The 27,467-nt window shown below is 41.6% G+C and overlaps 1 protein-coding gene across 3 annotated transcripts in view; it reads left to right on the forward strand.

Moving 5' to 3' along the window:
* The window catches only part of GLI3 (GLI family zinc finger 3), a 280,224-nt gene that overhangs the window by 207,906 nt on the left and 44,851 nt on the right, over positions 1 to 27,467 (forward strand). For all 3 annotated transcript variants that reach the window (XM_036918904.2, XM_036918905.2, XM_036918906.2), the window contains 3 exons: positions 161 to 368; positions 1,166 to 1,279; positions 2,840 to 2,980. In XM_036918904.2, coding sequence (XP_036774799.2) covers positions 161 to 368; positions 1,166 to 1,279; positions 2,840 to 2,980 — 463 coding nt within the window. The remainder of the gene's footprint in view (positions 1 to 160; positions 369 to 1,165; positions 1,280 to 2,839; positions 2,981 to 27,467) is intronic.

Raw genomic sequence — 27,467 nt, forward strand, 5'->3', positions numbered from 1 at the left:
ATGTTCATCAATGACCGTTTTTATTTTCTCATTTAACAGATGGCCCTGACGTAGTTTGGGATGGTAAGACCAGGTGCGAAGGTGCAGATGTGGTGTGCTGAAGACAGGCTTTGCATTCCACGAGAGTGATGGTCTTCTCCCCTTTCTTTCCCATGTGCAGCCCTGCCCTGAGCTTCACCTACCCTTCTGCACCCATGTCTCTCCACATGCATCACTTAAGCCGGCAACAGAGTTTAGGTTCTGCCTTTGGACACAGTCCTCCGCTTATCCACCCTGCCCCAACCTTTCCAACGCAGCGACCTATTCCTGGGATCCCTACGGTTTTGAACCCTGTGCAGGTCAGCTCCGGCCCTTCGGAGTCCTCACAGGTAAGAGAGACTGCTGCCTGGGCTGGGCTGGTCTGTCTGGGTAAGCACAGAGGAGAGAGCCAGGCCACCCCTTCAGCTCCCAGGGGACATGGCACCTTGGCATTCTCAGGCTTCCCTAAGGCAGCCTGTCTTCCTCACACAGGGCTACGGTCTTCAGTACTGGGGAGTGTGTTATGTGTGTGCTCCTAATTAACAATAGTGTCGTGCACCAGAGTCACTTTATGCTTGGCGGGAAAGGTTGCTGCTTGGTAAGCTTCCCTCTGACCTGGTGCTGTCTGTAGCCCCATCCAACAGAAACACATTGTGCAAAAAGGTGTGATTCTCATACGGCCACTGTTACCTGGGGCTCAGGATTGCATGACATTTCAGAGAAAGAATAAAAGTGTGCTGTGCCTTCTTTTCTTGTCTCTACACTGATACTGCTTAAAGAAGAATCTGGATGCTCTAATCAAAGAACTTTGCACACAGTTTGTGTTGGTTTCCTATGTACCCCGCACCTTTGTCTTTGGACAACACTGTTGGAGCTCCTCAAAGCCCAGCCCCCCAGCTCTGTTCTTTTTTTAAACACCACAGGGAGTTGCTACTCATGAGTTCAGGATAAGGAGCTGCCTCACAGAGGCCTTTTTGGCCTTTGGACACATTCTCAAAATGCTGCTACGGTGGCACTGCGGTGCCATCAGACTCATTGCTCTAGCGCCACATGAGCCTGCTTGTCGCGAGTTGCATGTTTTCACTGTGGGCCTGCTCATTGATCAGAATCTACTTCTTGTCTCTGTCCCTGCAAATGTGACCAACAGAACAAGCCCACGAGTGAGTCCGCCGTCAGCAGCACTGGAGACCTGGTGCACAACAAGCGGTCCAAAATCAAACCCGACGAGGACCTCCCCAGCCCGGGGCCGCGTGGACAGCAGGTGCGCCACCAGGATTTTGCATGCCAGCTGGCTGCCCCCATCAGGCTGGGGGTCTTTCACAGCATTTTCTTGTCTACTGTCTTCGCCTGGCCTTGGCCATACCCACCCATTTGACCAAAGGCCAGTTAGAGAGTCTGACTCCATTTGTTTCACTAGCTCTGAAGCAAACACAAAAACCGGCAGAAGGCCCTGGGGGTAATAAACTGTTGTTCAGAGTAAGTGGTTGGATGACTTTGTTACTGACCACCAATGTGAGCAGGCTTCAGGCCTTAGCCCTGGCCCTGGGTTGAAATTACAAACTTCTGCTCAAAGCCTGAGCTGCACAGAGCTAATGATATCCCCTATGCCAATCATGTCTTATTTGTTTTTATTTTGCTACTTCTTACTTGCCAGGAGAGCCTGGAGAACCATGAGGGATCAGGGTACAACTAACCTAACCTTGGCCTACTTCGATTCTTGGCCTTCAGCCAAAGTTCTGAAAGTACAAGTGTAAGATTTTTAGTCTGGTCTCTGCTTTATGTTGCTTAGATTCTCTGAGCTTTAGTTTTAAAATGTATAGATTACATCCATAATACCATCTCCTAGGGTCCTTGTGCCTGACGTGGGAAAGGGGTCAATGAATATTAGTTGTCAGAAATAGGGGTTGGGCAAGAGTTTGGACGTCCACTGAATCTGGACCTTGCTATATGTCCAGGCTGCTTTAGCCCAAACTCAGCCTATTTTATTTAGCCAAATATCCTTTTTGCCAAGCACTTTGAGGATGGAATGAACAGGTGCCATGGGTTCTGAAATCCGTCCTTCCTCTTGCATTTTGCCCACCAACAACCTTGCTGGTTACATCTAAATGCTTATATACAGTTTTTGCTGTATTGTTCCAGATTAGATCCCAAATCTATATACCTAATCACCTCTCAGAATCCTGGGAAGTCTTTGCATTTTCATTTCTGTGAAGCTGCTTTAGAAGAAAATATAGTGCTGCCAAGTTTTAGGTGTTGTGGTTCTTGGACAGTAATCATATCCTTGGAGATCAGAAGTTGAAGCAAGACTTTGTCCCTATAAAAGTGCCTCTGACAGCCTCCAAGGTCAGGGAAAACTGAATTAAAATTACTTGAAAACTATTTCCCTGGGTTGAAAAATAGGAGAATAAACAAATTAATATACTGACAAGAATCTAACCAAAAGAGAAAGACCAGTCTTTTGGGTAAAGATTACATAACCCAGGTTAATTGCTTCTCTTACAGGATGACATTTTAGTTTTTTTCACTCTTGTATTCTGAACAGCAAAGTTTTGGACTGTTTTCTTTATTCCCAAGTTAACACTCTCTGAAGATGTATTTGGTAAATCCGAAAATATGCCCACAGATGATTCCATATACTTGACGTCATCAATTCACAAAACACAGTTGACAGAGCAGGGCTCTATTTAGTTTTTAATTGAAAAATTGCATCAGGAAGAAGACATATCTGCATCAGATTTTTCCCTCCTCTTCTTCTCTCTGCTCCCATTGTGTCTGATTTTTTTCCCCTCTCTCCACTCGTCCTCAACCCCCTGCCTTTCAGGAACAGCCTGAAGGAACTACCCTGGTGAAGGAGGAAGGGGACAAAGAGGAAAGCAAACAGGAGCCTGACGTCATCTATGAGACAAACTGCCACTGGGAGGGCTGCACGCGGGAGTTTGACACCCAGGAGCAGCTGGTGCACGTAAGTGAAGGGGACTCTGGCACAGGACTTTACAGCTATGTGACCTTTTCTGCGGGGTCAGCCTTGCTGACCCTGTGCTGAGTCAGGTTTCTTAGCTAGCAGCGTTGCGAACTGAAGAGGGCTTTATGACTTTCTGAGAATAAAGAAAATTCTGAGCCATGGTGCTTGACCTGTTCAGTCAGCTAAAGCTTAGTGTAAAATTCAATAAAGTCTTCAATAGAGAGTGTAATGACTCTGATCCTGTAAGCCAGAAAACACTATTTTGAGTTAGCGTCTTTGATGGTTATTGAGTCATAGTAAGCTGGACATGAATTATGATTAACCTTTTAACCAAGTTTGATTCTGCTTTCCAAGACCCAGTCACAATAGAAAAAATCAGAGAGGTGGGGGATTCCTTTTGTTCCTTCTGCCTTCCTCTCCTAAACCTTCAGCATCTGAGGAATCCCCCATCATCTTATGAAGCAGTTAGTACTCTGAGTAGGTAGGTAGATGCCCGGAGTATGCCATTGGCTGGGCTAATAGTTTTATGGAAAAAGTGGTAGGTATTTTAAAATGTATTTGATAATGTTCATGTTTGAAAAGTATAGCACGGTCAGACTGAGAACTACCCTGAGTGCAGAAGCCTTTCCCTTGCTTGCCTGCATGTTAGTTCAGATGCACTCCCTGACTGCCCCATGACATCCCTGATTAGCCCCATTTCCTTCTCCTGGGCTTCCTCTCAGGCCAGTGGGGCTTCCCGGCAAATGAGACCAGGAGCAACTGAGATGGAAGGGCCTTTAGATAATCAAGAATAAAGAGATGTAGGCTCACACACTCCTGTGTGGAAGCACAGACTCCATTAAGGCATCCAGAATGGTTTGCTAAGTGTCACAGTTTCATAAGCTTTTAATATGACGGAAAATCTGACAGAGCAGTTCTTGCTGTGATTCTCTGCCTACTCCCCACCACCAGCACACCACACACACACATACACACACTCCATTGGCTTTTCTTTTATAGTAACTTTTTTATTTTTAGATGATCCATATTTCTTGATAACCCTCCTCCATTTAAATCCTGAAACTATAAAATTCCTCACACATCCCACATGTTTCAGAGGCGGCATGGGCTTTTGAAGTGTATCTCCTCAACTTGGCCTATCCTGTGTAACAAATCCCACACATGGCAGTTGCATGACAGTGTTAAATATGTGACTTGCCAGGTTTTAAGATCTTGTTTTTTTACAGAACATTCTGAGGATCTAACATGATATCAGCAGGGTTTCTCCCCCTCTATTTCTTTTTTAATTGTGCCTCCTTGTAATTGTATAGGAAGAATTATCGATTTCTCAGCACAGCAAGAAACTGGAAAGTCAAATGTTTTTAATTAAGGTATATTTGCAGATTTTTCCATGAACTTAATTTGATTCTTTCTCCTTAATGTGATGCAAGTGTTATTTTTTTTTAAGGCAAGCCTGACTTAAGGGTCCTTAATTCTTGCTGACTATTTTAATGGAAACCACAGAGATTGTAATACTAAAGAGGAAAAATTAAAAATGTTGGGGCATTTTCTTTTAATGTAGGGAAATATTCCCAAAGAGCAGAGTATGCCAGCGATACTGTTAGTGGTGTAATGAGTGGCCAACAGAAGTGAGAATTGTTTGTATAAAAACCGCTGCCATGAACAAGAAGCTGGCAGTGCCCCTGCTCTGCGGTGTCTCGGTGCTTTCTCTGTGGATGAGTCATTGTCATTTCCAAGGATACTGTGGATATCATCAAATGAGGAATGAGGGAGGAGCTTACCCTGAGTCTACACTTAAAAGGCATCATGCTCCTCATTAGAGGCCAGGTTCCAGGTAACGTTTTTTGAGTCTTGATAATAACTTTAACCTTTTCACTGCCTGCTTCACATGGTAGCTCATGATGGACAGTGACTATTAAACGTACTTATATGTCATCTCAGTGGCAAAAGGTTTTAGGTAGTGATGTTTTAATAGAGAGATTTGAGTAGTTTTATGGCAAACCTGTTTCAACTGTCAACTAAATGACCACCATGTTGTCTTTTGTCATAAAACAAAGAATGAGTACATACACAGTGGAACTGTTTTATTCCAAATCAGCAAGAAGAAATCCATGTCAGGATTAGAAGAAAATCCAATATATTGCCTTTATGATACTAATTTTAGTGTGAGATATATTATGTGAGCAAGTAAATTGAAATGAAACTTATAATTTACAATAACATAATAATGCCAGCTTCCTTCACTTATTTTCCACCTTTTTATGTTATCTGAAGTGTGGAAATTCCAAATCTGTGCATTTAAACTGATTTTGCTTTGCATGACATACAAGTACCTCCTGACTCATGGAAGTAAGCTTGATAGCATTGCCAGTCGCCTGGCATAGTACAGGCACTTAATTTTTTTGTTGATTGAAGGAATAGCTTCTTCAAGTCCTTCTCATTGATGTGGTGGCAGATGGAAAAATACCAGTTGCAAAACCCACTTTTTTAAGGACCAAGGGGAGGAGTAACTGTTTCTACTCCCATGACTTTCCTTGGAGAGAGGACATTGTGTGAATTAGTTGAATCTTTATGCTACATACCACCAAGAGGCAGGGTGTTATACCATTCTGATGCTGTGCCTTATTTATAGCCGTGACCCATTCTTTTTCCCCCTCTTACAGTTAATAGAAAGATTCATGATTCTTCATGGTTGTCTATCTAGTGTCTGACAGTCCCGACCGCCTGCTAAAGCAAGTCACTATCTATAATTGATATCCTTCCGTGGAATAGGGTGCTGGCCGCAATTGAAGGGCTTTGCTGAAAGCTCTTAAATCCTGACAAGTTTTCCCTTGTTCTGGGTCAGTCGCTGAGCTGCACGGTTGGAATTCCAGCGTCATTTGAACTTGGTGCAAAAGGGAGACATGTGTTTCACATTAGCAAATCATGAAGTTGAAGAGGAGAATTAGGGACTCGGCTGACTTCGCCCACTAGGTAGTCTCATTTCCAGTGTAATGCGCTCTGTGTTCCCTTGGAAAGATTACCTTGTCCCATTACTGTCCAAACAGTGGACTAAATACTGCCTTTCCCTTCTCTTCTCCTTTATTTTGATCCCCTGTCCTTCTCCAGTTGTGCATTTACTCTAGGTGTGCTGTGTGGTCTTTATCACTAGGATGTTTAATTGATTTCTCTTCCCAGCAAGATAATTATAACTGGGCTTAGTTACTCTCAAGCTAGTATTAAATTTGTCATAAATTTAGTTCTGTGCCCAGAAGCTAAGAAGATAGATGTATATTTTTCTTAACAAGGTTTTGGCTGTACTTTCCCCTCTTGTGTATCAGTTAAAATAGAAGGGGACAGGAGAGTAAAAAGGAGATAAAAGTAAAAAATTAATTTAAAGTACCTTTGATTAAAACTGAATTTGGTACTGATTTGCCAAGATGCAAGTCCTTTCTTCCCTTGACATCTGAAAGTACATATTCTAACATCTCAAAACAACTGGAAAAATCCACATTTCCCCTTCAGTACTAAGGTAAGCAGACATTCTTTTTGCTGTTGTGAGTTATATATTACAAAAGACATGAATCTGGCATGTGTATTTATTTCTGAGAGTCATAAAATATTGGTTCTCAAGGTGCTCTGCTTCTCTTTTGGTTTGATTTAGCTTTTTTGATTATGTAAAAGCACTCAAATTCTGCCTTCTGGCCTGGCTTCTCACCCAGATGATAGAGGCTTCCAAACCTTCCTGAGATCCACTTCCCTCTTATCCTAGTTCTAGAAGGCAGCTCTACTCTGGCTCTGAAATATGCTTAGCGTGCAGCTCAGGTTCCCCTCGGTTCCCCTGAAACCTGCACACCCCTCTCTGAATGACACTATGTGTCTTTCAAGAGGCCTTTTCAAAACAGCAAAAGGAGTGAGTGTGAAAAATGTGCCCCTCAGTGTGGGTCACCCCCACTGAGTGGCTGGTTTTGCTTGTGAACTTCAGTGCTGGGATGGAAGGAATGGTAAGTCTAATCTCCATATTCAGGTTACCTGTTAGCACTGTGGTGCCTTAGCCTTCTTTTCAATGGTCCAACCTACTCTGTTTCAGAAACAGCATGTATAATATTCCTTCCAAAGGTCTTTAAAAAGCCACATTATTTTTTTAACAGTTTTATTCCCAGCTCCATGCCCTGCAGAGTGATTCTGCGGAGAGGGCCTTGGCAGTTAGTTACATGGTGGGGGATGTTGCCTCCTGACAGTGGGGCCGAATGGCATAGAACGTGAGATGTGTTTATATCATCAGTCCCCCAGCTTCAAATGGATGGCATTTAAGTTGCTGTACTCATCTGTTTGTATCTTTCAAGCATGATGTCAAAAATTCACTTTTTTATGGAGTGATTAACCACCTACTTGAATTTAAGATGTTTTCATATGCTTCAAAATTTGATCTCTGAAAGCATGCAGAAGTTTCCTTTATCAGAAGAATACGTTGCAATCACGTTTGCTGCTATTTGGAAACAAATTCTATACATTGGCAGCATGAACATGAAGGACTTTCTTTTTAATATCATGAGATTTAGATATAAGGAAAGCGCATGTAACCTGCAGAGAATTGATGCATCCCCAGAAATGGGGGGAATGGTAAGATGTGGTGAAGACTCCATTCTCATATTAATACCATGATCCTAAGTTTTCATTTTAAATGTTTTCCATCTAATTTTGATCCTGCTGCTAAAGTTGCTTTGTATATCCTTACCTAAGAGAAAATTGAGTTTAAGCTGTGATAGGGGTCTCAGATATGAGGCAGAAATTAGTTTTGTGTGAACATAAAACATAAAATGAATGAATGGAGATTTTTATCTTATTTTCCCCATATGGAGTTGCTAGTTAATTTCATTACTCTAATTATTTGAAAATATTGCATGTAAAATGTAGACTAAGAACCACACACTTCAAAGCCGTCGTCTGACAATTGAGCCTCAAGGGTCATATTCTTTTTAAAGTTACTGACTGAATTGCACCTGCAGAAATTGTCACCATAAAAACACTCAGGAGATCAGACTGAGTGGGGGGCATGGAGGACTGTGTGGTCCACCCGTGAAAGCCTCCCGGGGCCACTGGAATTCTGAGTGGCAGTCCCATCTCTGCCCTGACCCTTGGGATGACCTCCCTGGAACCGTTTGACCTTTGAGACCGTTATTTTCTCACTTATCATACTGTGAAACAGGCGTGAAAATAAATGCCGTCCCCAACGTCCAAGGCCAAACAGAGATCACATGCAGTAGGCCTAATGAGAAACAGATACAGGTCTAAAGGGTGACTCGTCTCTCTTTGTTTTATGTGGATGTGTTTTGCAGGGTTGAGTGGGGGAGGGGAGCGGCACTGTTGAGTTTTGTGGCTTCTGCGTGTTGGCTTACTTTATATTCATTGTTGCTGAACTGGGATGTGCATTTGACTGAAGCCGGAGAACTCGTTCTTACCCAGTGTGGGTCTGTGGATGGGACTTGGACAAGGCATTTCACCTCCTTGAACTTGGTTTAGGAAAAGCATGTGAAGGATTTGAACTGGGTAGTCCTTAGCATAGGGATGGCAAACAGGTTTCATCTCATGTGCCAGCTTGCTGGCAGCCACTTTGGGTACTATGCTGAGTCCTCCCCCACTCTCAACGGGGTGGAGAGGTGGGCTGGGGGGGTGCAGTCACTTATTAATGGCTGCCTCCAAGGGGGTTTTGGAGGAGGCAGTTACTTGCCATCTATTTCCCTGGATTGTTTGAACCCTGTAGATTAAGTGCCCTCCAGAATAATTGTGGTTAATATTGCTAGAAGGTGGTATATTAATTACTTGGGTATTTATTGAATTATTTCCCCTTTACTAATGTGCCTTAAGCCTTGAATGAAGAATAACAAATCAACATTTTAAGTAAGACATAACTGTACAGAGTAACATATTAGTTACTTTCTTAAACTCATTTGGCCATTATACATCTCCTGAAATGTCTCATTGTGTCCCTTGGAATATTTCATCAAAATTTTCATCCAAATAACTGTTTCTGCCATTTGGAGAGGATTTTCCTATCAAAAGCTTTTTCATTGGTTCTCAGTGATACTTTAGCTGACATTCCCTGACGTATTCTATGTGGACCCACTTTATATAAGCAGCACTGATGGTCATTCTTGGCTGGGCTGTGTACCTCATTGAAACATACCTGCCTATAGCAGACTTGCACCATGTGTCCTCTTGTTTATCTGGAGCTGAAATCAGCCGATCAGCAATTGCTGCACAAGTCCACACAGAAGAGGGCCTGCGAGCAGCCTGTATGCCACCCACTGTCCCAGCTTTGGAGTGGGCACATTGCCAGCACGACCTGGACCTGACCCTCCAACACTGGTCATTCTCTTTGGGAGGGGGTGACAGGAAACATAGAAGCATAGTGAGTAGTATATGAGGCAGGACATAATGAAGCTGGAACTGTGTAGTTGAGATCTGGGGGCTCAGAAGAGGGAGAGGTGCATGAGGCATATTGGAAGAGGTTTCTGGGAAGCAGATGGGAAATATGGTTAAGGTAAAAAAAAAAAGCATGGAGGTTAACTTTTGAGGCACGAAGGTGGTGAGGATGACCCCAGTGACTATGATTCTGTAAGAAGAAATGGTACTTGATCCAAAAGAATGCCCCAGCTTACCCCTGTTCTGCTGTGACAGAACAGTGTGCATTTCAGAGCTGACAGACCTGTTCTGCGCTCCAGACACATCACATTCCCTGTCTGTGAAGTAAGGTTTACAATAGTATTTACTTCATTAAACAGTTGGAGGAATTAACTAAAAATATACTCAATGAAGTGTTACTGAATCTATAAAAGAGAAAAGTGTACCATCCACCGCTGCTTGGTCCACACTTGTCTCCTGTAAAAACACAGCTTAAGCTGGTATTCAGGTAATGTTTGGGTGACCGTGTCACACTGAAATTAGTAATTAAATAAAGAAGATGACTAGGTCCCCAGTTCCTGAACCCCTAAGAGAGAAGGACTGAAGAGGTCCGTGGGTCTCTTCCTTATACTCCAGACCTGTCCTTGCCGTCCCTGGTGCTGTGTTGAGACTCAGAGCCTCATCCTGTTGTGTGTCTTGAAGGCCTTCTGGAAGTGCTCTTTGCTGCTACCCTAAACCAAGGCTTCTCAATGTAGGTAGACGAGGGTAGAGAATTCTTGGTTGTGGGGGCTCTTCTGTGGGCTGTGGGCCTGTTGGAGCATCACTGACCTCTGTCCACTAGCTACCTGGAAACCCCTTCCCCATTGTAATAATGAAAAATGTCTGCAGGTGTTGCCACATGTCCCCCGGGGGGCCAAAATTGCCTCCATTTCTACCCCCAGTCTTTCCTCATATAGTGTGGAAAACAAAAACAAAAGCTATATTTGTGATTGAATATAGACTTTCTCCTGCTTAGGTGTACTCTAGAATATTCAGATTAATTAGACAAGATGAGTTTATTAAATAGACTAACAAAAGGCTATTGATACCAATCTTTATGATGTTCATGTGTACATATGTGCATGTGTATGTGTGTGTGTTGGTAGAACTTAATTTTAAAACCACATTTGCTAGGGTTAGGCACACTCAGTAATTCACAGAAAGGCCCATAACCAGTCAAGCCCTTTGTCTTGGTGGAGAAATTCCATCACTGGTTTTTCTGCAGTTGCCCAGATTTCAGCTTCTGAGATCATGGCATGCAGGACTAGAGTCCAAACTCCTGCTTTGACATAAAACAGAGCTCCAGGAACAGAAAGCAATCTTCTAATCCAAGGACTTTTAGAAGATTCAGGGACATTTAGGCTTTTCTGAGATAAGCTAAATACCGCCATAGATGAAATTTTTTAAAGTTTCTAGAACAATGTTGGCAAGAGAAAGAGAACTGTAAGTGGCATATCCGCAAAACATAGGCCAAGGCCTTAAACTATAGCCACTGCCACTCCACCCTACCCAATTACCAGTAAGACTAGCCTTAACTGGGGAGCAGTCAATGGCGTGCTGGAGATTTATCTTTTACTCATATACCTTCCAGGAGCTGTTTCTGATTTTGAGTAAGTCACACCACAGTTTCAATCCTCAGTTTCTCATCTGTAAAGTGGAGGTAATAATATCCATCCTATGTTCCTCACAAGATTTTAAAACATGTTTTTTGTTTGTAGGGATAGAATGAGACCATGTAATGGGAGTGCTTTGAAAACTCAAAAACATTCATATATAAGGAAGAATAGAATCCAGGAGAAGTAGTTTTAATAAACCTAATTAAATGAAGGATGGAGAGATTAAGGAGACTTTTCATTGAAATAAGAATGACGTATCTTACACGTTTTCGCCTGTGAGCACTGTTGATCTTACCTGCTACAATACATCATCACTACCTGGTGGTTACCACACAAATTGCAGGCACAGTGTTGAAAGGAGAAAGTCTCATGCATGTCAGACTTAATGGAGATGCCTTCGGGGTCAGGGCCAGTGGGGAAAACAAGACGTGACACAGCCAACTGTCATGTTCCTTTGACATACAGGACAAGATATTGGGAGGACTCTAGATGTACAAGCAGAGCAGTGGGAAAACAGGTAAAGTGAAGATGCAGAAGAAAGAATGAGAGAAAGGTCTTGTGGAAATTGAATTTGAACATAATCTTGAGCACAAGTGGATTTAAGTAAGGGAAGACCATCGCAGGCAGGTGTTGGGGCTTCCATGTGGAAAAGATAGCAAGAAGTTAATGAATGCAGAAAGTATAGAGGAATTTTATTTATGATAATGGCTAATATAATAAAAGCCTGGGGCATTTGACACTCTTTAGGCTAGAAATATAATTACAAATGATTCACTGTATGCTTTTGGGTTGAAGAGTGGTAATATAGTTATGGTAGAACAAGTGTGACTGGAAGGCAGAGGGTGGTGGGAAGTAAGTTAAAGAGCAGGGTAGCACCATTTTCTGGTGACTGCCTACTAGACTAGGGGTCTGACTTCTATTCCAGAAGGAATTAGGAGATTAGGGATTAAATGTTTCTGATAAAAGGAAGGGCTCAAGCCAGCACGAGGAAGATGGGGATAGGGCTTGCAAAGCCTGGAAGCTGTAGGTGCCATGCTCTGAAGAGGCAGGGGTAGAGTGGGGCATGGTGGGAAGTGAGACTCTGCAGTGAAAATTATGTTTTAAAACTTGGGAGGATAGTTTGGATGGATGTTGTAGATGTTGTTCAGAGAGAAGCCAGATATTTCTGAGCTGCCAACTGAGCACTTGGAAGGTAGTTTTACCCTTGGAATGCCTGTCCTGGTGTGTGTGGCCCCAGGCTTCACCTTGAGTTCTGCACTTCTGGTGTGTCTTTTTAAGGTAGTGTGAGCAACGTTGTGGGAGAATGATCTCTGGTGACTTATGGAAGATGCTTGCTGTGGTCCCAGCATTGCACTTAATGATGATTTTATGTGATTATCGTTTTCCTTTTCCTTTGTTTATTTTCGGCATGCTTTATTTTCTAGTTATGAGTATGTAATCTCAAGTTCTGAAAACATTGTCTTCCTAATCAGGAAACAAAACCACCTCAGCTGTCTTTGGTCAGCTTGCCAGGATTCCACTGGGGAGGTCACCTCCTCATATACACAGCCCACCCTAGTCTGCTCTCCCTCCACTCCCTCTCTTGACCTTGTGTTCCTAGGGGTGTTACCTTGGTGCTTCAGCACCTGTGAGGGGTCCCAAGGAACCTGGGCCTTTCCCCAGGACAGGCAGGGGTTCCCTGGTTCAGGAGGAGCTGGGCTTCAGGGTTTTCCCTCAAGGTAGAGGAAGTTCTTACCCCTTCCTCTCCTGTACCTCTTGGCAAGAGACTGCATAGTTCCCAGCACAAGATAAAGCAGTCAATTGCAAATAAAACAGCCCTCACTGTATTCTCCTTATGTTTAGCTGAGATAAACTTCACTGGAGTCTCAGTACTGAGCCATTTGGCTTCTGGCAGCAGCTTTAATTGCTAAAATGCAGATTTTTTTTTTCTTGATCAAGAGGGGATTATTCTTGTTATCAGTCTAGAGCATCTTATTTCAAGATGAAAAGCCTTTACAGAATTACAGATGCCAATGCTTGTACAAAGCTTTTTTGGCAATTGACAACTCAAAGAGAAAGTATGATTTATTAGCCTATAATGGCTAACCCTGAGTGGTGGTCGAGGTCCTACTGATTTGTGAAATTGCTTAATGTGAACTGCCTTTTTGTGCCACTCAAGCCCCAGGTTACTCAAATAAGTGTAGAGTGTACATTAGGTGATATGTTATAGGAGAGGAAAAAGAGAAGGGGGGCAAAGGAGAAAGGTGGCTTCTAAAATCCATCTTGGTGGTGCCTTTCCCAGTAGTTTGGCTGATAAGACGGCGGAGGAAAGATTAATAACGAGGCTTGTCGCTATCAGTACCTGCTTGTCGATTCCCTGTAACAGGGCTGTCTGTTCAGCATGGAAATTATTGATTACATAAAAATTGCTATTAGATTGTGATGTGATCCATAATCACAAACAATGGTGGACATTCCTCTTTTAGATCCTCAGCCATGCATCAAGTCGTTTCTGTTCTTCCCGTGCTCTAATGTGGATTGCACTGACACTTGAGCTGTTTAGGTTCATCCTTCCTGCTGGGAGGCAGGGAAGCAGGGTGTGAGCTCTGTAGACCAGCCAGAGGGCAGATCAAAGAACCGTCCTGGTGTCGGGCCTGGCTGTTCATTCTCTGGGTTGCAGCAGGGTTTGTGTTTATTTTTAAACTTAAAAAAATGTGGTAAAATGCACAAAACATAGAATTTCCCATTTGACCATTTTGGGTTTTTTTCCCAGCTTTACTGAAATATAATGTCTGGATAAAATTGTATATATTTAAAGTGTACAGAGTTATGCTTTGCTGTATGAATACACTGTAAAATGATTAACACCATCAAGTTAATAACATCCATCATCTCATCTCACTATAGTTACTGTGCATTGTGTGTGTGTGTGTGTGTGTGTGTGTGTGTGTGTGTGGTGAGAACACTGAAGATTTACTCTCTTAGCAAATTTCAAGTCTATAATACAGTATTATTAATTATAGGCACCATGTTGTATGTAGATCCTCAGAGCTTAGTCATGTCACAAAGAAAGCTTGTACCTTTGACCAACATCTCCCCATTTCTCCCATCCCTAGCCCCTAGCCACCACACTACTCTCTGTTTCTATGAGTTTGACTTTTTTTTAGATTCCACATACAAGTGATAGATACCAAGAAATATTTGTCTTTCTCTGACTTATTTCGCTGAGCATAATGTCCTCTGGGTCCATCCATGTTGTTGCAAATGGAAGGATTTCCTTCATTTTACATAATATTCCATTATGTATATATATATATATTTCTTTTTCCCCGCATTTTTTTTATCCATTTATCTACTGATCAATACTAAGGTTGTTGCCATGTCTTAGTTTATTGCGAATAATGCTGTCATGAACATGAAGATAGCTATCTTTTTGCAATACTGACTTCATTACCTTCAGATACATACCCAGAAGGGGGATTGCTAAATCATAAGGGGGTTCTATTTTTAATTGTTTGAGGATCCTCCAGACTGTTTTGACAGTGGCTATTCCAATTTACATTCCACAGCAATGTGTACCAGCAGTAAACAAGGCTTCCCTTTTGCCAACATCTGTTACCTCTTGTCTTTTTTATAACAGCCATTCTTACAGGTGTGAGATGGTCTCTCATTATGGTTTTCACTCACTTTCTTGATGATTAGTGATGTTGTGCACCTTTTCAAGTACCTGTTGGTCATTTACAAACCAAGGAGGTTAAAGACCTGTACCCTGAAAACTATAAGATATTGAAAAAAATTGAATAAGACAAATAAATAGAAAGATAATCCATATTTTTAGATTGGAAGCATTAATATTGCTAAAATATCCAATAATACCCAAAGTGATCTACAGATTCCACATGATTTACATATTTGGAAAAATACCTGTTTAGAACCTGTGCCCATTTTTAAATCAAATTGTTACTTTTGCTATTGAGTTGTATGATTTTCTTATATATTTTAGATATTAGCCCTTTATCAGACATGTGGCTTACAAATATTTTCTCCCATTCTGTAGGTGGCCTTTTCATTTTGTTGATCATTTCATTCCTGTGCAGAAGCTTTTTAATTGCTCTAGTCCCACTTGTTTATTTTTGCTTTTGTTGTCTGCACTTTTGGTGTCAAATCAAAAAAAATAATAATAATCGCCAAGACCACTATCAAGGAGCTTTTCTCCTGTTTACTTCAAGTTTTTGGTTTCAGGTCTTCAATACATTTTGTGTTAATTTTTACCTGTCTCTGTGGAAAAATGTCATTGGGATTTTGATAGGAATTGCATTGAATCTACAGATCATTTTGGGTACTATAAGGTGTTTTAGCAATATTAATTCTTCTAATCCTATAATATCCTATAAATCCTATAAATTTATTTGTATCTTACTCAGTTTTTTCAATATCTTACAGTTTTTAGGGTACATGTCTTTAACCTCTTTGGTTAAATGTATTCCTATGTATTTCATTCTTTGTAATGTTAGAATTTCTTTCTTGATTTCTCTTTCAGTTAGTTCATTGTTAGTGATAACAACATAATGGATTTTTATGTGTTGATTTTGTATGCTGAAACCCTACTCAATTTAATAGCTCTAATAGGATTTTTTGTGACATCGTTAGTGTTTTCTCTATATAAAATCATGTAATCTGCAAAAAGATAACTTCACTCCTTTCTAATTTAGCTACCTTTTCTTTCTTTTTTCTTTCCTAATTGCTCTGGCTAGGACTTCCAGGACTATATTGAATAGAAGTGGCAAGAGTGGGCATACTCAATGTGACCATTTTAAAGTATGCAATTCAGTGCCAATTAGCATATTCACAATTCTGTGCATCCATCACCACTATCTAGTTACAGAATATTTTCATCACTTCAAAAGGAAACTGAAAGCAGTCACCTCTCTTTCTTCCTGCTCCATAGCCCCTGAAAACCACTAATCTGTTTCTTGTCTCTATGAATTATTTGCCTATTTTGGACATTTCATTTAAATGGAAGCATATAACATAAGATATTTTGTGCCTGGCCTTTTTCACTTAGCACAGTGTTTTGAAGAGTCATCCGAGTTGTAGCATTTGTCAACACTTCATTCCTTTTTATGGCTGAACAATGTTCCGTTGTGTGACTCTACTACATTTTGTTTATCCCTTTATTTGGGATATGTCTGCCTTTTGCATATTGTGTTTTTATGGACATTCATGTAAAGGTTTTTGTATTAACATTTATTTTAAATTATTTTAGGTGTATTCCTGGGAGTGGGATTCTGGGTCACATGGTAATCTTTAACTTGTTTGAGGAAGTGGAAAACCTGCAGCTGTTTTAAGCTGCCTTGTGCAGGCTCTGCCTTCTCAGATAGTCTTACCTCTAACCTCACTGGCTTCTTTGACTCGCCGGTCTCCTCCCCAGTCACCTCACCTCCTACCTGGGTCCTGCTTACCCTCCTTGAGTTGCAGACCAGGCTGGCTCTCTGGGTGCATCTCTACAGGTTGCCATGTGACACTGCCATCTGTGGGCTCACAGATGTCACTCAGCAAATAGCTCCATATATCCACCAACACCACATTTCCCCCAAACATTATAGGACTATTTTAGACAAATGGATAGACTGAATATTCAAAGAATTAGGTCAGGTGGACTTAGACAATAAAATAGACTGATAGGTTGGCCAAATTGAATTTCTAGATAGTGATTTGGATGAATGGGGGTGCAGCTGTTTTTCTAGGTGGTAGGAATGAGCATAATCCTCTTACAGTAGTTAGTTTGTGGGTCCTTCACTAGATATTTCTATTGTGATCACATCTAATTGAAGAATCTTAAAAAATGACCAAAGTCCCCACCTGCCCTTTTTTTAAACCAAGTACAGTGAAGTCTATAGAAAGGCTAATTTAAACTTAAATTTAGAGCTAATAGGAACTTATTAAAGCTATGAAACTTGTTAGTGAGTGGCATTGCTACTAACTAGTTCACTCAGACACAAATCCTGATTTAAGTGGCTGCTCATGTATATAATGAAAGTTCGGCCTTTAGATTATTTTAGCTATTGAATTTATGCATTCTACCATCCCCCACCCAGTTTACCACTTCCTGCATCACGTAATCTCTCTGTTGCTGTCTGTTTCACTGTTGCAAAGGGAAGCTGCCTCAGTTTTTGCCCTTTTCCCCATATATTTACTTCAAGCTGGATATCACTGAAAGGAAATAGAACTGTTCTTCACAAACTTCAGCCTCCTTTATCAGAACAAAGGTGAAAGTCAGAATCCCATCTAGGACTGAACATCTTGACTCAATATGAAACTCATGAACTGATCTAGAATGTGCTTTTGTCTTTTGCTTTACTGAGGATATGTTTTACTGACTATATCAAGCTTAACAACTCTGGGAGAAGGCCAACCTTATGGAACTTGAAACTCCGAGTTCTTAGTCCCCACTCTCACCCTAGGCCCTGACTATAGTACTCACTTCAAGCTACAGCCCTTCAAGTGGAGACTTCTCCAGTGGAAATAGCTCACAGCACCTTGGCACCTTACAAAGCCCAGTGCCAGCTACAGAGTCACTGCACAGACTGTACATCCAGGCTTCCTGACGGGCCTGGTTAAAAAGCAGAAGTTCTGGAGGGGAGGCTCCTGCAAGAGAGTTGGGGAGGCTTATTTAAGAAAGCCGTTCTGACTGAGCAGTCACAGCTCATCTAAGAAAACAAGCACAGAGTATGAAAAATAAAGGTCCCAGTGGAATTCTTTGACAGTGTTAGATTTTAAATCATATATACAGAAGCTAGAAATAAAGTACACATGGGGAGGTATGGCCCAGACTTAACTGACCCCCATCCAGTCACTGGCTGGTGAGGCGTGCTGATGGCCACACAGGGCTGTGGTGGCACCTGGGAAAGGGGAGGCACATGCTTGGAATGAACAGTTTAGAGGTGACATGTGGCAATGAAAGCAGCTCACCTCTCAGTTTGCCCTGTCTTTTGTGTGTCTTTGGACACAAGGATCAAAGGTCCAGCAGTGGTGTGGTGGAGACTTGTACTCCAGGGCTTCCCTTCTGGAACAGGGAGCAGCAGGCAAATGAAGAAGAAAGCCTATCGTACTGCAAGGGGAACTAAGATCATGATTTGCAAAGGGAATTGGAGGCTGGTAGACAGGCAAAATGTCTTAAGCAGATGGCTTCTCCACACCCAGAGCCTGAGGTTCCTTGCAAATGTAAACATGGACCAATATCAGAAGGGTTTAAGCAATGACAAGTGGGTGAAGTGCTTGGAGATGCAAGATGGTGAAAGAATTATCATCCTGAATTTTCAAAGGAGGCAAGGAAATGAATTCTTCAAATTATAGGTAGAGAATTTTGGGTCAGTTTTTAGAGGAAACTATATATTTTTTTTGTTAAAAGTTTGTTTTCCTGTTATAAAATGAAATAGTATTCACTGGGCCCTCCTGGGCTCATCCAGAAAAACGTCACTCTAGACCAGGCTGATGTTTGTCTTTGACAATACTGTCAGACTGGTTGGTCAAGAAAATGCAGTAAATATATGTTGGAACTTCAGCAAAACATTTAATAAGCAACTTTGTCCAAGACAGAAAATGATGGTTGTGTTAAACAGCAGTTAAGAGATGTCGTCACGGGACAACTGTGCATCAGCCAGGGAAGCTACTTCCAGAAGCAGGCGGCTGAGCTGGGCCCCCAGCTCCGTTTTGCTTAACAATTTGGTGTTTGTTTCTGGAACGAAGTCACTGAGTGCAATTATCAAGTTGTTTATGAAGGATTTTCAAGTGCAGTTGATGACTAAAGCAGGGTTCTCAAAGATCTTAAAAAATCCAAACATAAAAATAGCTCCAAGGAGATTGAAAATTATGATGAGAACATAAGGCCTTTAATTAGCTGTAAATCCCCTTTTACTTGGCATTGATATTTGCCTCCAAAACTGACTAATGGATTCTCAACTACAGAAATGTAAGTACACTATATTTGAATCACATTCAAACTCTTTCTGGAAAACACATAGCCCAGCACTCAAAGATCTTGAAAAATCAAACACATTCTATAGATGTGCTGATCAATACATCCTTTTCCAAGGAAAAGGAAATAGATCTTTTCCTTGGATTGAGCAGGAAAAGATCCAAATGTGACTTGGTCAGAGTGGCTGGTATAGGTAGGGAAGAGAAATCTGGAGTTTCTGGTAGGCAGAGAGAGCTTCGGGACATGGTAACGCCTTTAAATATTTGAGGGTGGGCCTACTGTCTTGTGGAGGATGGATCTGGCGTATTCTCACTGTGAGATCTTCAGTTCACAGGGAAACAGATTTAGTCAACATAAGAAAACCTGATTTGACCCTGAGAGCTGGCCAGAATGCTGCCCGACAAAGTCCCTGAGCTGCAACGGGGGACTTACATTGGACACTCATGGGTGTGGGGTGTCACAGAGGCAGTTCAGAGCCTCCCGTGGGTTCTGGACCAGATGAACTCTTAGTCCCTCTCAAACCTGAGGGAAATTCTCTTATGCTACAGATGTTTCTTTTAAGCTATTTCTGTGCTGTATTCAGAGGAGGAACAGATTGATATTTGTGCTTAACCTACAAATAATTAATGAAATATCTTAGTTTTGCAACAGCTCTAACCGTCTTTCTTCTCAATTTAGTCCAAGCTTTTCCTTTCCTTATTTAAACATTTTTGATTATCAAACATATTATTACTTAGTAAAATGGATTAGACTGATACCCCATTTGAAAAGTGAAGCTCAGCTGACAAACTTGGCATAAGAATTTGGGTACCCTGACACTACAGTTTTCTTATATTCCAGACATATCCCTAATCCAGAAACATCTTCAATTTTTGTTTTTTTTTCTTGTTTTATTTTGGTATGATTAGTTCTGCTGTGGATGTTATGAATGAAAATTCCCCTTAGAATTTTCTTTAGAAGTCAGGTGCTTTTAGGTCACATTTTTTTTTTCTGAGATACTTTCAGATAAAGTGTTAGTGTTAAGCTGATGGAGAGGTAAATAGTCAAGTATTTTTTGATTACAAAAATAGGAATTTTTCCTTTTATAAATACTTCAGTTCTCTCTCTTCGGTTGGACTATGAACATGTGGCCTATGTCTTCTACAATTTGAAGGTTATGAAACAGCCCAATTATTCAGGGTTGGCAATCACTTTTTTTCACCCCATATTCTTACTGGAGTCACCCCGAGTCTCATTTTTGTGTTCATGTCACACATTAGAGATGACATAGTCAACTTGTAAGTTAGCTGCTCTTTCCCATCCTCTCTGTTGTGTAGTACAAGTGGCTCTTGTTAGGTTCTCCTTTTCTCCTTTCTTCTGTCTTTTTTTTTAAATTTTCTTCCTTAGCCTCATTATCTTGATAATTCATTGCACTCTGCTGCAGGGTCTGGGTAGCCCCAGTCATCCGCTCTCCTTCTCGGTGGGGACTGGCCCTCACTCTCCTCTCCTGTGTGAATCACCAGATCAGAGTGGCCGCTGCGTTTTGAGGGAGCATCGTGCCTTAAGCCACGCTGAGTTTTGAACTTCGGGTGGACCCCCAGCTGCCACCCACAGCATCGCTGCTTCTACCTTCAGTGTGCCTCTGTCAGAAATTCCCAAGAAGTGTTAAGAAATTGAGAAATGTGTCAGAACCAAATACAAGTGAACTGTTCTTAACCTTAAGTATAAGGACATACTTTAAAGTGTGCTTACCACGGTTTCCCTGGCCACCCGTCCCCTGTAGGGATCCGCTAAGTATCAGTACTGTTGCCCTTGAGGAACTTGGGGCCGTCTTTCTGGCCCACTTGAAGGGACAGATGTTTGTTTTGGAGTAGTGTGTTTGCAACTTGGGAATAAACCTAACAGAACCTCGCCACCCAAATCTGGAGTTTTAGTCCCTATTGGAGCATGTTAGGCCTGCCCCCTCAAATCTGCAAGGGTGCAAGTGGAGGCTCACATACTGTCTACTAAATACTTAGAAGCTAAAGTCAATCTAATAGACTGTTAAACATTTTACACTTTGACCTTGGGAAGGCCAGGTTTGATCAAAAATTCCCAGACTTCTCAGAGCTCTGTGCCATTGTGGTGGCCCAGGCCACCCCCTGCTCACCCTACTCCTAGCTCTGGAAAGGCCGGAGCCAGCCGCCTACATGACCAGGCCCCTGTCCCACCCTCAAAGCCAGTCTTGGCCCATGGACATACATACTTGGGGTGATGGCATGGTTTGTCTACAGAAGGAGGAACCTCAAGAGTAGTCCTGTCCAGGCACTGAAAGGAGCCTAGGTCTGTTTGGCCACAAAATTCTAGACTCCTGGCTGGAGAGTGTGGTCCCGAAGGGAGCTCCAGGTCTCCCTGACTCCTCACCGTGTGGAGGCGCATGTGGTCAGAAGAGGCTGGACTCACCCCTCTTCGGCAGCCTCGCTCAGGGCATCCAGGGCATCCGTTCCCGCTGCAGGCTCCAGACGGCCCCTGGCCTGGAAGGAGAGATGAAGGCTGTGCCCAATGAAAAGCAGAGCACCTTTCTTTTCATTAAGAAAGTTGGGCTTCCAAAAAAAATGGATGTCAGCTGAACAGAACAGTGTGCTGAGCTGGTTTACCGTCCGACACAGACACTTTGTCTAGTCAGTGACAACGCTTTGAGTGGCGCTCTGGGAGGACCCTGCAGGCAGGGCTCTTCTCAGCCAAGTCTAATGATGAAACTGCTTGGAGCTCAGCCTCCACTGGCCCCCTGGGGCCCACTATGGATTAAGAGTCGGTGCCATATCCTGTATTTTCATCTTACTGGGTGCCTTGCATTTTCCCTTCTTACTCTGTTAAAACTCTGAAGAGGAAGAGCTTTTTCTGCTGTCTCTGAGTCTTTGCTGGGGGCCCCCAGCTCATTTGCTCGTTAGTGATTAAACTGGCTGTTATCTTAGGACCCACTGCATCAGTCACTGCCCATCCTGAGCCCACCTAGAGCCGGGGGGGAGCTTCTAACAGGCATTTCTAACGAGCTCTCCCATAACTCCTGTGCATGCAGAAATCCAAGAACCTCTGCCCCCACTGGCGCTCTGGAGCGTGGTTCTCGCGGGGGTCTGGGAGTCTCACAACCTGGCTGTGTGGCTCCCAGCTCCTATCCCTTACATACTTTCCTGAGTGCAGGGGAATCTCTATTTGAATCTGGAATCTGTCCCCTGCATAATTTGCTAAAAGTCATTTTGTTACCTTTTGAGGGGTGACACATTCAAATGGCATGTAAGTGTTAAGACAACTAGATTCTCTTTGGTAGAAAAATGCATTTGGTTTGGTTCTAAGAACTGTATCAGCATTTCAACTGTGGAGGCCATGCTGAAATCAGGGCTTTGAGAGGGAAATGGTTGAAATTACTTCCCCCATCCACCCCAAACTGCTGAATCCCCCTTTCCTTCCCTTAACCACAGTTGCCTTTGGACTTTGGAGGCCAGAGATAAATAACAGAAGCAAAGAGAAATTGAACAGGAATCTGGGATGTAGTAAAGTAAATGTCCTGTGCCTCCCATGCTCCCACCACCACCACCACACACACTGTGGGCAGATTTGTCAGGTTGTGGCAGAGCCAAGGTGGACAGTGTCTGAATAACAAACAAAAGGAAGCCCATGGTGGTGAGCAAGTGGGCTTTTTCTAGGGCCAGATGTCTGCTGCTTTCTGCAAAGAGAGTGCAAGTGTGCAAAAGGGCAGCTGCCTTCACTCCGCAGGCCCAGCTTAAAGCGCTTCTCTTGGGGCGACTTCTTGGCCATTAGGCCCCATCCGTCTCTGTGTGTGCATCACCAGAATAAGCAGGGCAGTGTGGGCAGATGACTGTTACCCCTCGAAGGGCTAGTTAATGCGGTGAATAATTATGGAGCGTGATGAGGACTTTGGTCCCCAATGTTTTATTCTGTTTTCAGAGCTCCCTAGCTTCATGGGACCTGTAATTTGGCTCTTGGGATCAAGTGCTTTGTCTGTTCTCATAAAATGCTATAACGCTGCTGGCCTCTCTGTAGATGCATTTAAACTCAAAGAGTCAGTTGGTTCCAACGTGCTGGAAGTTTCCAGATATTTTAATTGCAATGCAGTGTAAAATTTAAGAGGATTTGGGGAATAATTTAATGTATGCAATTAATGTAGTGTATAATGGCTCTTCCTATTAATTTTCACAGTCCAAATGCTGTTTTTCTTCCATATCCTTTCAAGCCCCATAGGCCTCTTTACTATCACTCATACACCAAGGCCATACACTCCACAGGACCTTTGCATGTCATTTCCACTGCTTGGGTAGATCTCACAGAATCCACAGACCTTCCTCCAGATCTCTGAAGTTCTCATTTTACCTGAAAGGCCTCTCCTGACTGCCTGTACACCATGACTTATCTGCCCTCTCCATCACTCCCCTTGGCCTGCTTTTAAATTCTTTACATATCTCAGAGTCTAAAACACTACTGTTTAAAAATCTCATTGTATTGTTTGTTTTCTACCATAAAGCTATAGGCACTCTGAAATTTAAAAATTTGTTTATTCATTGTTCTCCCAGGACCAAGGCTAGCCTGGGACTATAATACATGTTCTGTACATATTGTTGAATGAATTAATTAATGAAGACTTATTTTCTCCCTGACATGAAGGCTGGAAAAGTGTGTGTGTGTGTGTGTGTGTGTGTGTTTGAATTCAGGGTAAAGAATATTTTAATCAGTTAAACACTTTGCTTCCCACTCATCAATCTATCCATCCATGCTTAACAAAGATTTCAAAGTTCTAAAATATGGTGACTGTTATATACAGAAGAATGTTATATTAACATATAGAAAAATCTTCCCTTAAAGAAAAGTTGATACTCACTTAAGCATTAAAGTGAGGCGGGGGAGGGATGGATTATTAAAGCAGCACAGAAACATTAAAGCTCAGTTAACTATAAAAAATAAAAATAACCCTTAATGCATTTAAAATCAACAACACTAAAGGCAACTGTTATTAAAAGGTTTATAAATTTTCTCTTATAAATGTATTTTTTAAAGTTGAGAATGTACTGAGTGTGTCCATGTTGAAATTACTCTTTATAGCCTGCTGTAATGTGGATATACTGCAATCACCTGATCATTGTTTGATATTTAGGTGTTTTCCCATATTTTCTTAGTATCAGAAATGGTAAACATCTATATCCTCAAAAAATTCAGTGTCCTATATGGTAATGGTAATTTTTATACTGAGATTTCTAACTTGGTATTTTTCTTTTTATGATCACCTCACATTTCCTTTCTTGCCCATTTCTAGGCATGAAATTTTTTCCTTATATTTTTTCCAAATTTTGCTTTTTTTTTAATAGAAAAGGTGCTGCACCTTTTTTTGGTTTATTCTGTCCCATGGACATGGGATTTTGTTTTTTCTATTAATACATTTAATCATGTCCTACTATTTTATATTTTTATCTAGTTAATAGAGATTTTGGTGTGTGCAGTCTCTGTTTTTAATGTTTTATTGAGGTTATTTTCATGGTGTGCTATACATTCATCTCCTCAAACATTCTGTGGACAAGACAGGCAGTACTCATTCATTCAGTCATTCCAATGTTATTCAAAGTCTTTTCATCTCTACTCATTTGTCTTCTTATCTGTCATAAACTGGTACTGGTATATTAAACCTCACATGATTATGGGTCTAGCTATATTACTCCTAATTTTTAACTGGTTTTAATTTATATATGTTGATGCTCTGTTATTTGGTAGAGAAAAGTATTGCTTTCCTTTAAGGATTGTATTTTTATCAAGAGAAAACTACTCTCTTTACTCCATTTAAATCTTTTTTGTCCTAAGTTCAAATTTGTTTAATATCAAGATTGTCATTAATATCACATCTATTTGTTTTTGTTTTCATAGTTATTTGCTTTTAATGGTTCTCTATAATTTTGTTTTCAATGGTTCCCAAGGTTTTTAGTTATGTTTATAATCATCTGAGAGGTTTTGCCTATACCGTTAGAAGTTTGAGACACTTATTTTGAATGTGAATTTTTATGTGTTTTTTCAGTTCCTTTTATTTGTGTGTATGTGTGTTCCCATATTTTCCTTATTTTCACCATGGTCAATTTGAAAACAAATATAGTATTACAAATATTAGCATGTTTGCTTACACATTTATTAAACATATAAGTAAATGCATAGCTTCTAATTATCAAAATACAGGTACCAAAAATAAACCTACATGCATGTTATATTGCAGGACAAGTAATTTATCATTTTAAAAGTTCTTTTCCTCCTCTTTCTTCTCTCTTACCTTTATCAGCTAGAGTTTATAGACTTGATTATACTATACAGTTATTTTTCCATGTAAGTCACTTGGCTTATTGTTTTATATGTTTGCTTTTATGACAGTCTTTCCAACAATTTTTTATACTCTGCCGTGTGTTCAGTTTGACTGAAATGCTTCATCCTCTCATGCAATGGCTTTTCCTTCCTCAAAATGTTTTTCCATCTTTTCTTCAACAGGAAAAACTTTTAAAAACTGTCTTCATACATTAATAACAATTTAAATGAGTAAAGTATTTTGTGGAGAAATTTTTAGTTTCTCTCACACCCATCCAATTTAACATTTTCCAAACTAGAGTTGTGTGGGATATTGATAGGTGCCCAATGAAAAGTTAGACTAAACAAATCATCATTTCTGGTTGCCAGACTTGTCCAAGCCTTTTTATGCTAATTTATCTTGTGACCCTTTAGCTTGGAAAATGTGTGAACATGTCCTGAGGTCCTATTTTCTCGTTAGTATATAGCAAAATTTTGTTATGCTGTGGTTTCTTCTTTGGAAGGATACTTGCATCTTTTGTTTCTCTCTCTTTTCTCTCTCATTTATTTTCTGAAATTTTTTTAACGATGCCATGTATTTCTAGGTCTTTTTCATTAACTTCCGGTCTGCTTTATGCTGAGAATATTTAGTTGGCTAGGATATTATTTAGCTCTCCTTTCCTTATTCTACTTTTTTCTTTGGAGACATATATATATATGTTCATGCTGCGCACCTTGATTTGATTTGATTTGGTCTGATTTCCACTGGACTCCCCACTGCCTACCCCGGAAATTTTGCTGTACTAGAGCCTGTTTAAACCAGCTCCCCTCCTCTCAGTCTTGCCCCTACTTCCTTGTGACTCCACTTGAGTATTTTTTCTTGTATAGACATCTTGGCTTCCTTTATCCTGTTTGGGAACGACAAGCAGATATTTCTAATACTATTCCTAATTGTTTTTCAATTCATTATTCACAAACCCTGTCTCTACACTGAGTCTTGGACAGTCTTTGCCCTTTTCCTCAGCAGGAAAAACAATATCCATGGGCCTCGCGTGATGGTCGTGTGCTGGGCAGCTGTCTGTCTATGAGATGCTCTGTTAATCCCCACACTGGAGATGGGTTTCCCACCTCAAACTACACATGCTGTCAGTTTTTTGCTTGTTTGTTTAGGCTTTTCTTCTTGGTTTATTTTACGTTAGTTGTAGAGTTTTTAATTGGAAAACATTCATGTAGTTATAAAACCGAAAGTTGTAAAAGGTAATATTAGAAAGTCTCTGTCTTTTCTTTGCCTCCTAATCCCTGACTCCCACTCCGAGGAACAACTGTTGTTGATTCTGTATCTTTCTGGAATGCCTTTGTGGGTACATAAGCAAACACACCTATAAATTCTTATTCTCCCCTCCATGCTTCCTGTCTCTAATGATATAAACAGAGGGGTGTGCTGCGCAGGCATTCACCTCTCCAGGGCTGGGATGGAGCGTTCCTTCTGCCTGTCTGGATGAGAGATGGCTGGTCATGTCCTAATGTGTCCCCCAACCCCCACAACTCTGGGTTCCAGTGCCCTTCAGTGCGAGGCAGTCCATGTGCTGCTGACCCCTCTCTCTGGTTCTGCAGAGCCATGTGACTCGGTGCCCAGGAACAGAATAGACAGCTGTTAAGAGACTTTTATGGCATTTTGGCATTGTCACCAGCTTGGCATCCAAGTGTGTATGTCAGCAGCTCCTCTGGTTGAAGAGCGTAGGCCAGTGTGGGTGTTGTCACATTCACGGGGTGAGTACACCAAGGGAGTGGGACCAGGCACACACATCCCTTGGCAGCAGATAGGAGGGGGTGGGTGGTCCTCCACCACAGAGAGTGTGAGGACCACGGACAGTAGAGTATTGGAGATGCGGTGTCTGAAGCATGTGCAAGAGAGGGGGTAGTGGGGGAGGAGGAGCCACTCTGGAACACGGGGAGGGAGTTGTTGTTTACAGGAGGGGGTATTTGCCCAGTTTTGTGCTTGTGCAGCCCCAGTAACCCAGGGCCCATGGAACGCAGTAGAATCAATCAAAAATTTGCATTTCTTGAGTACGTGTGCATCTGGTTCAGAAGATGTATGCACAGCTACCTTACTTCAAGCAAGACTATGCAGCTTTCGTTAGCAACACAGTGCGCTCTGCGTTTGCAGGGCTGGTGTTCTGGGTACAGCTACAGAGCAGCTGTT

The sequence above is a fragment of the Manis pentadactyla genome, chromosome 7 (assembly GCF_030020395.1).
Source record: "Manis pentadactyla isolate mManPen7 chromosome 7, mManPen7.hap1, whole genome shotgun sequence".
Classification (NCBI taxonomy): Eukaryota; Metazoa; Chordata; class Mammalia; order Pholidota; family Manidae; genus Manis; species Manis pentadactyla.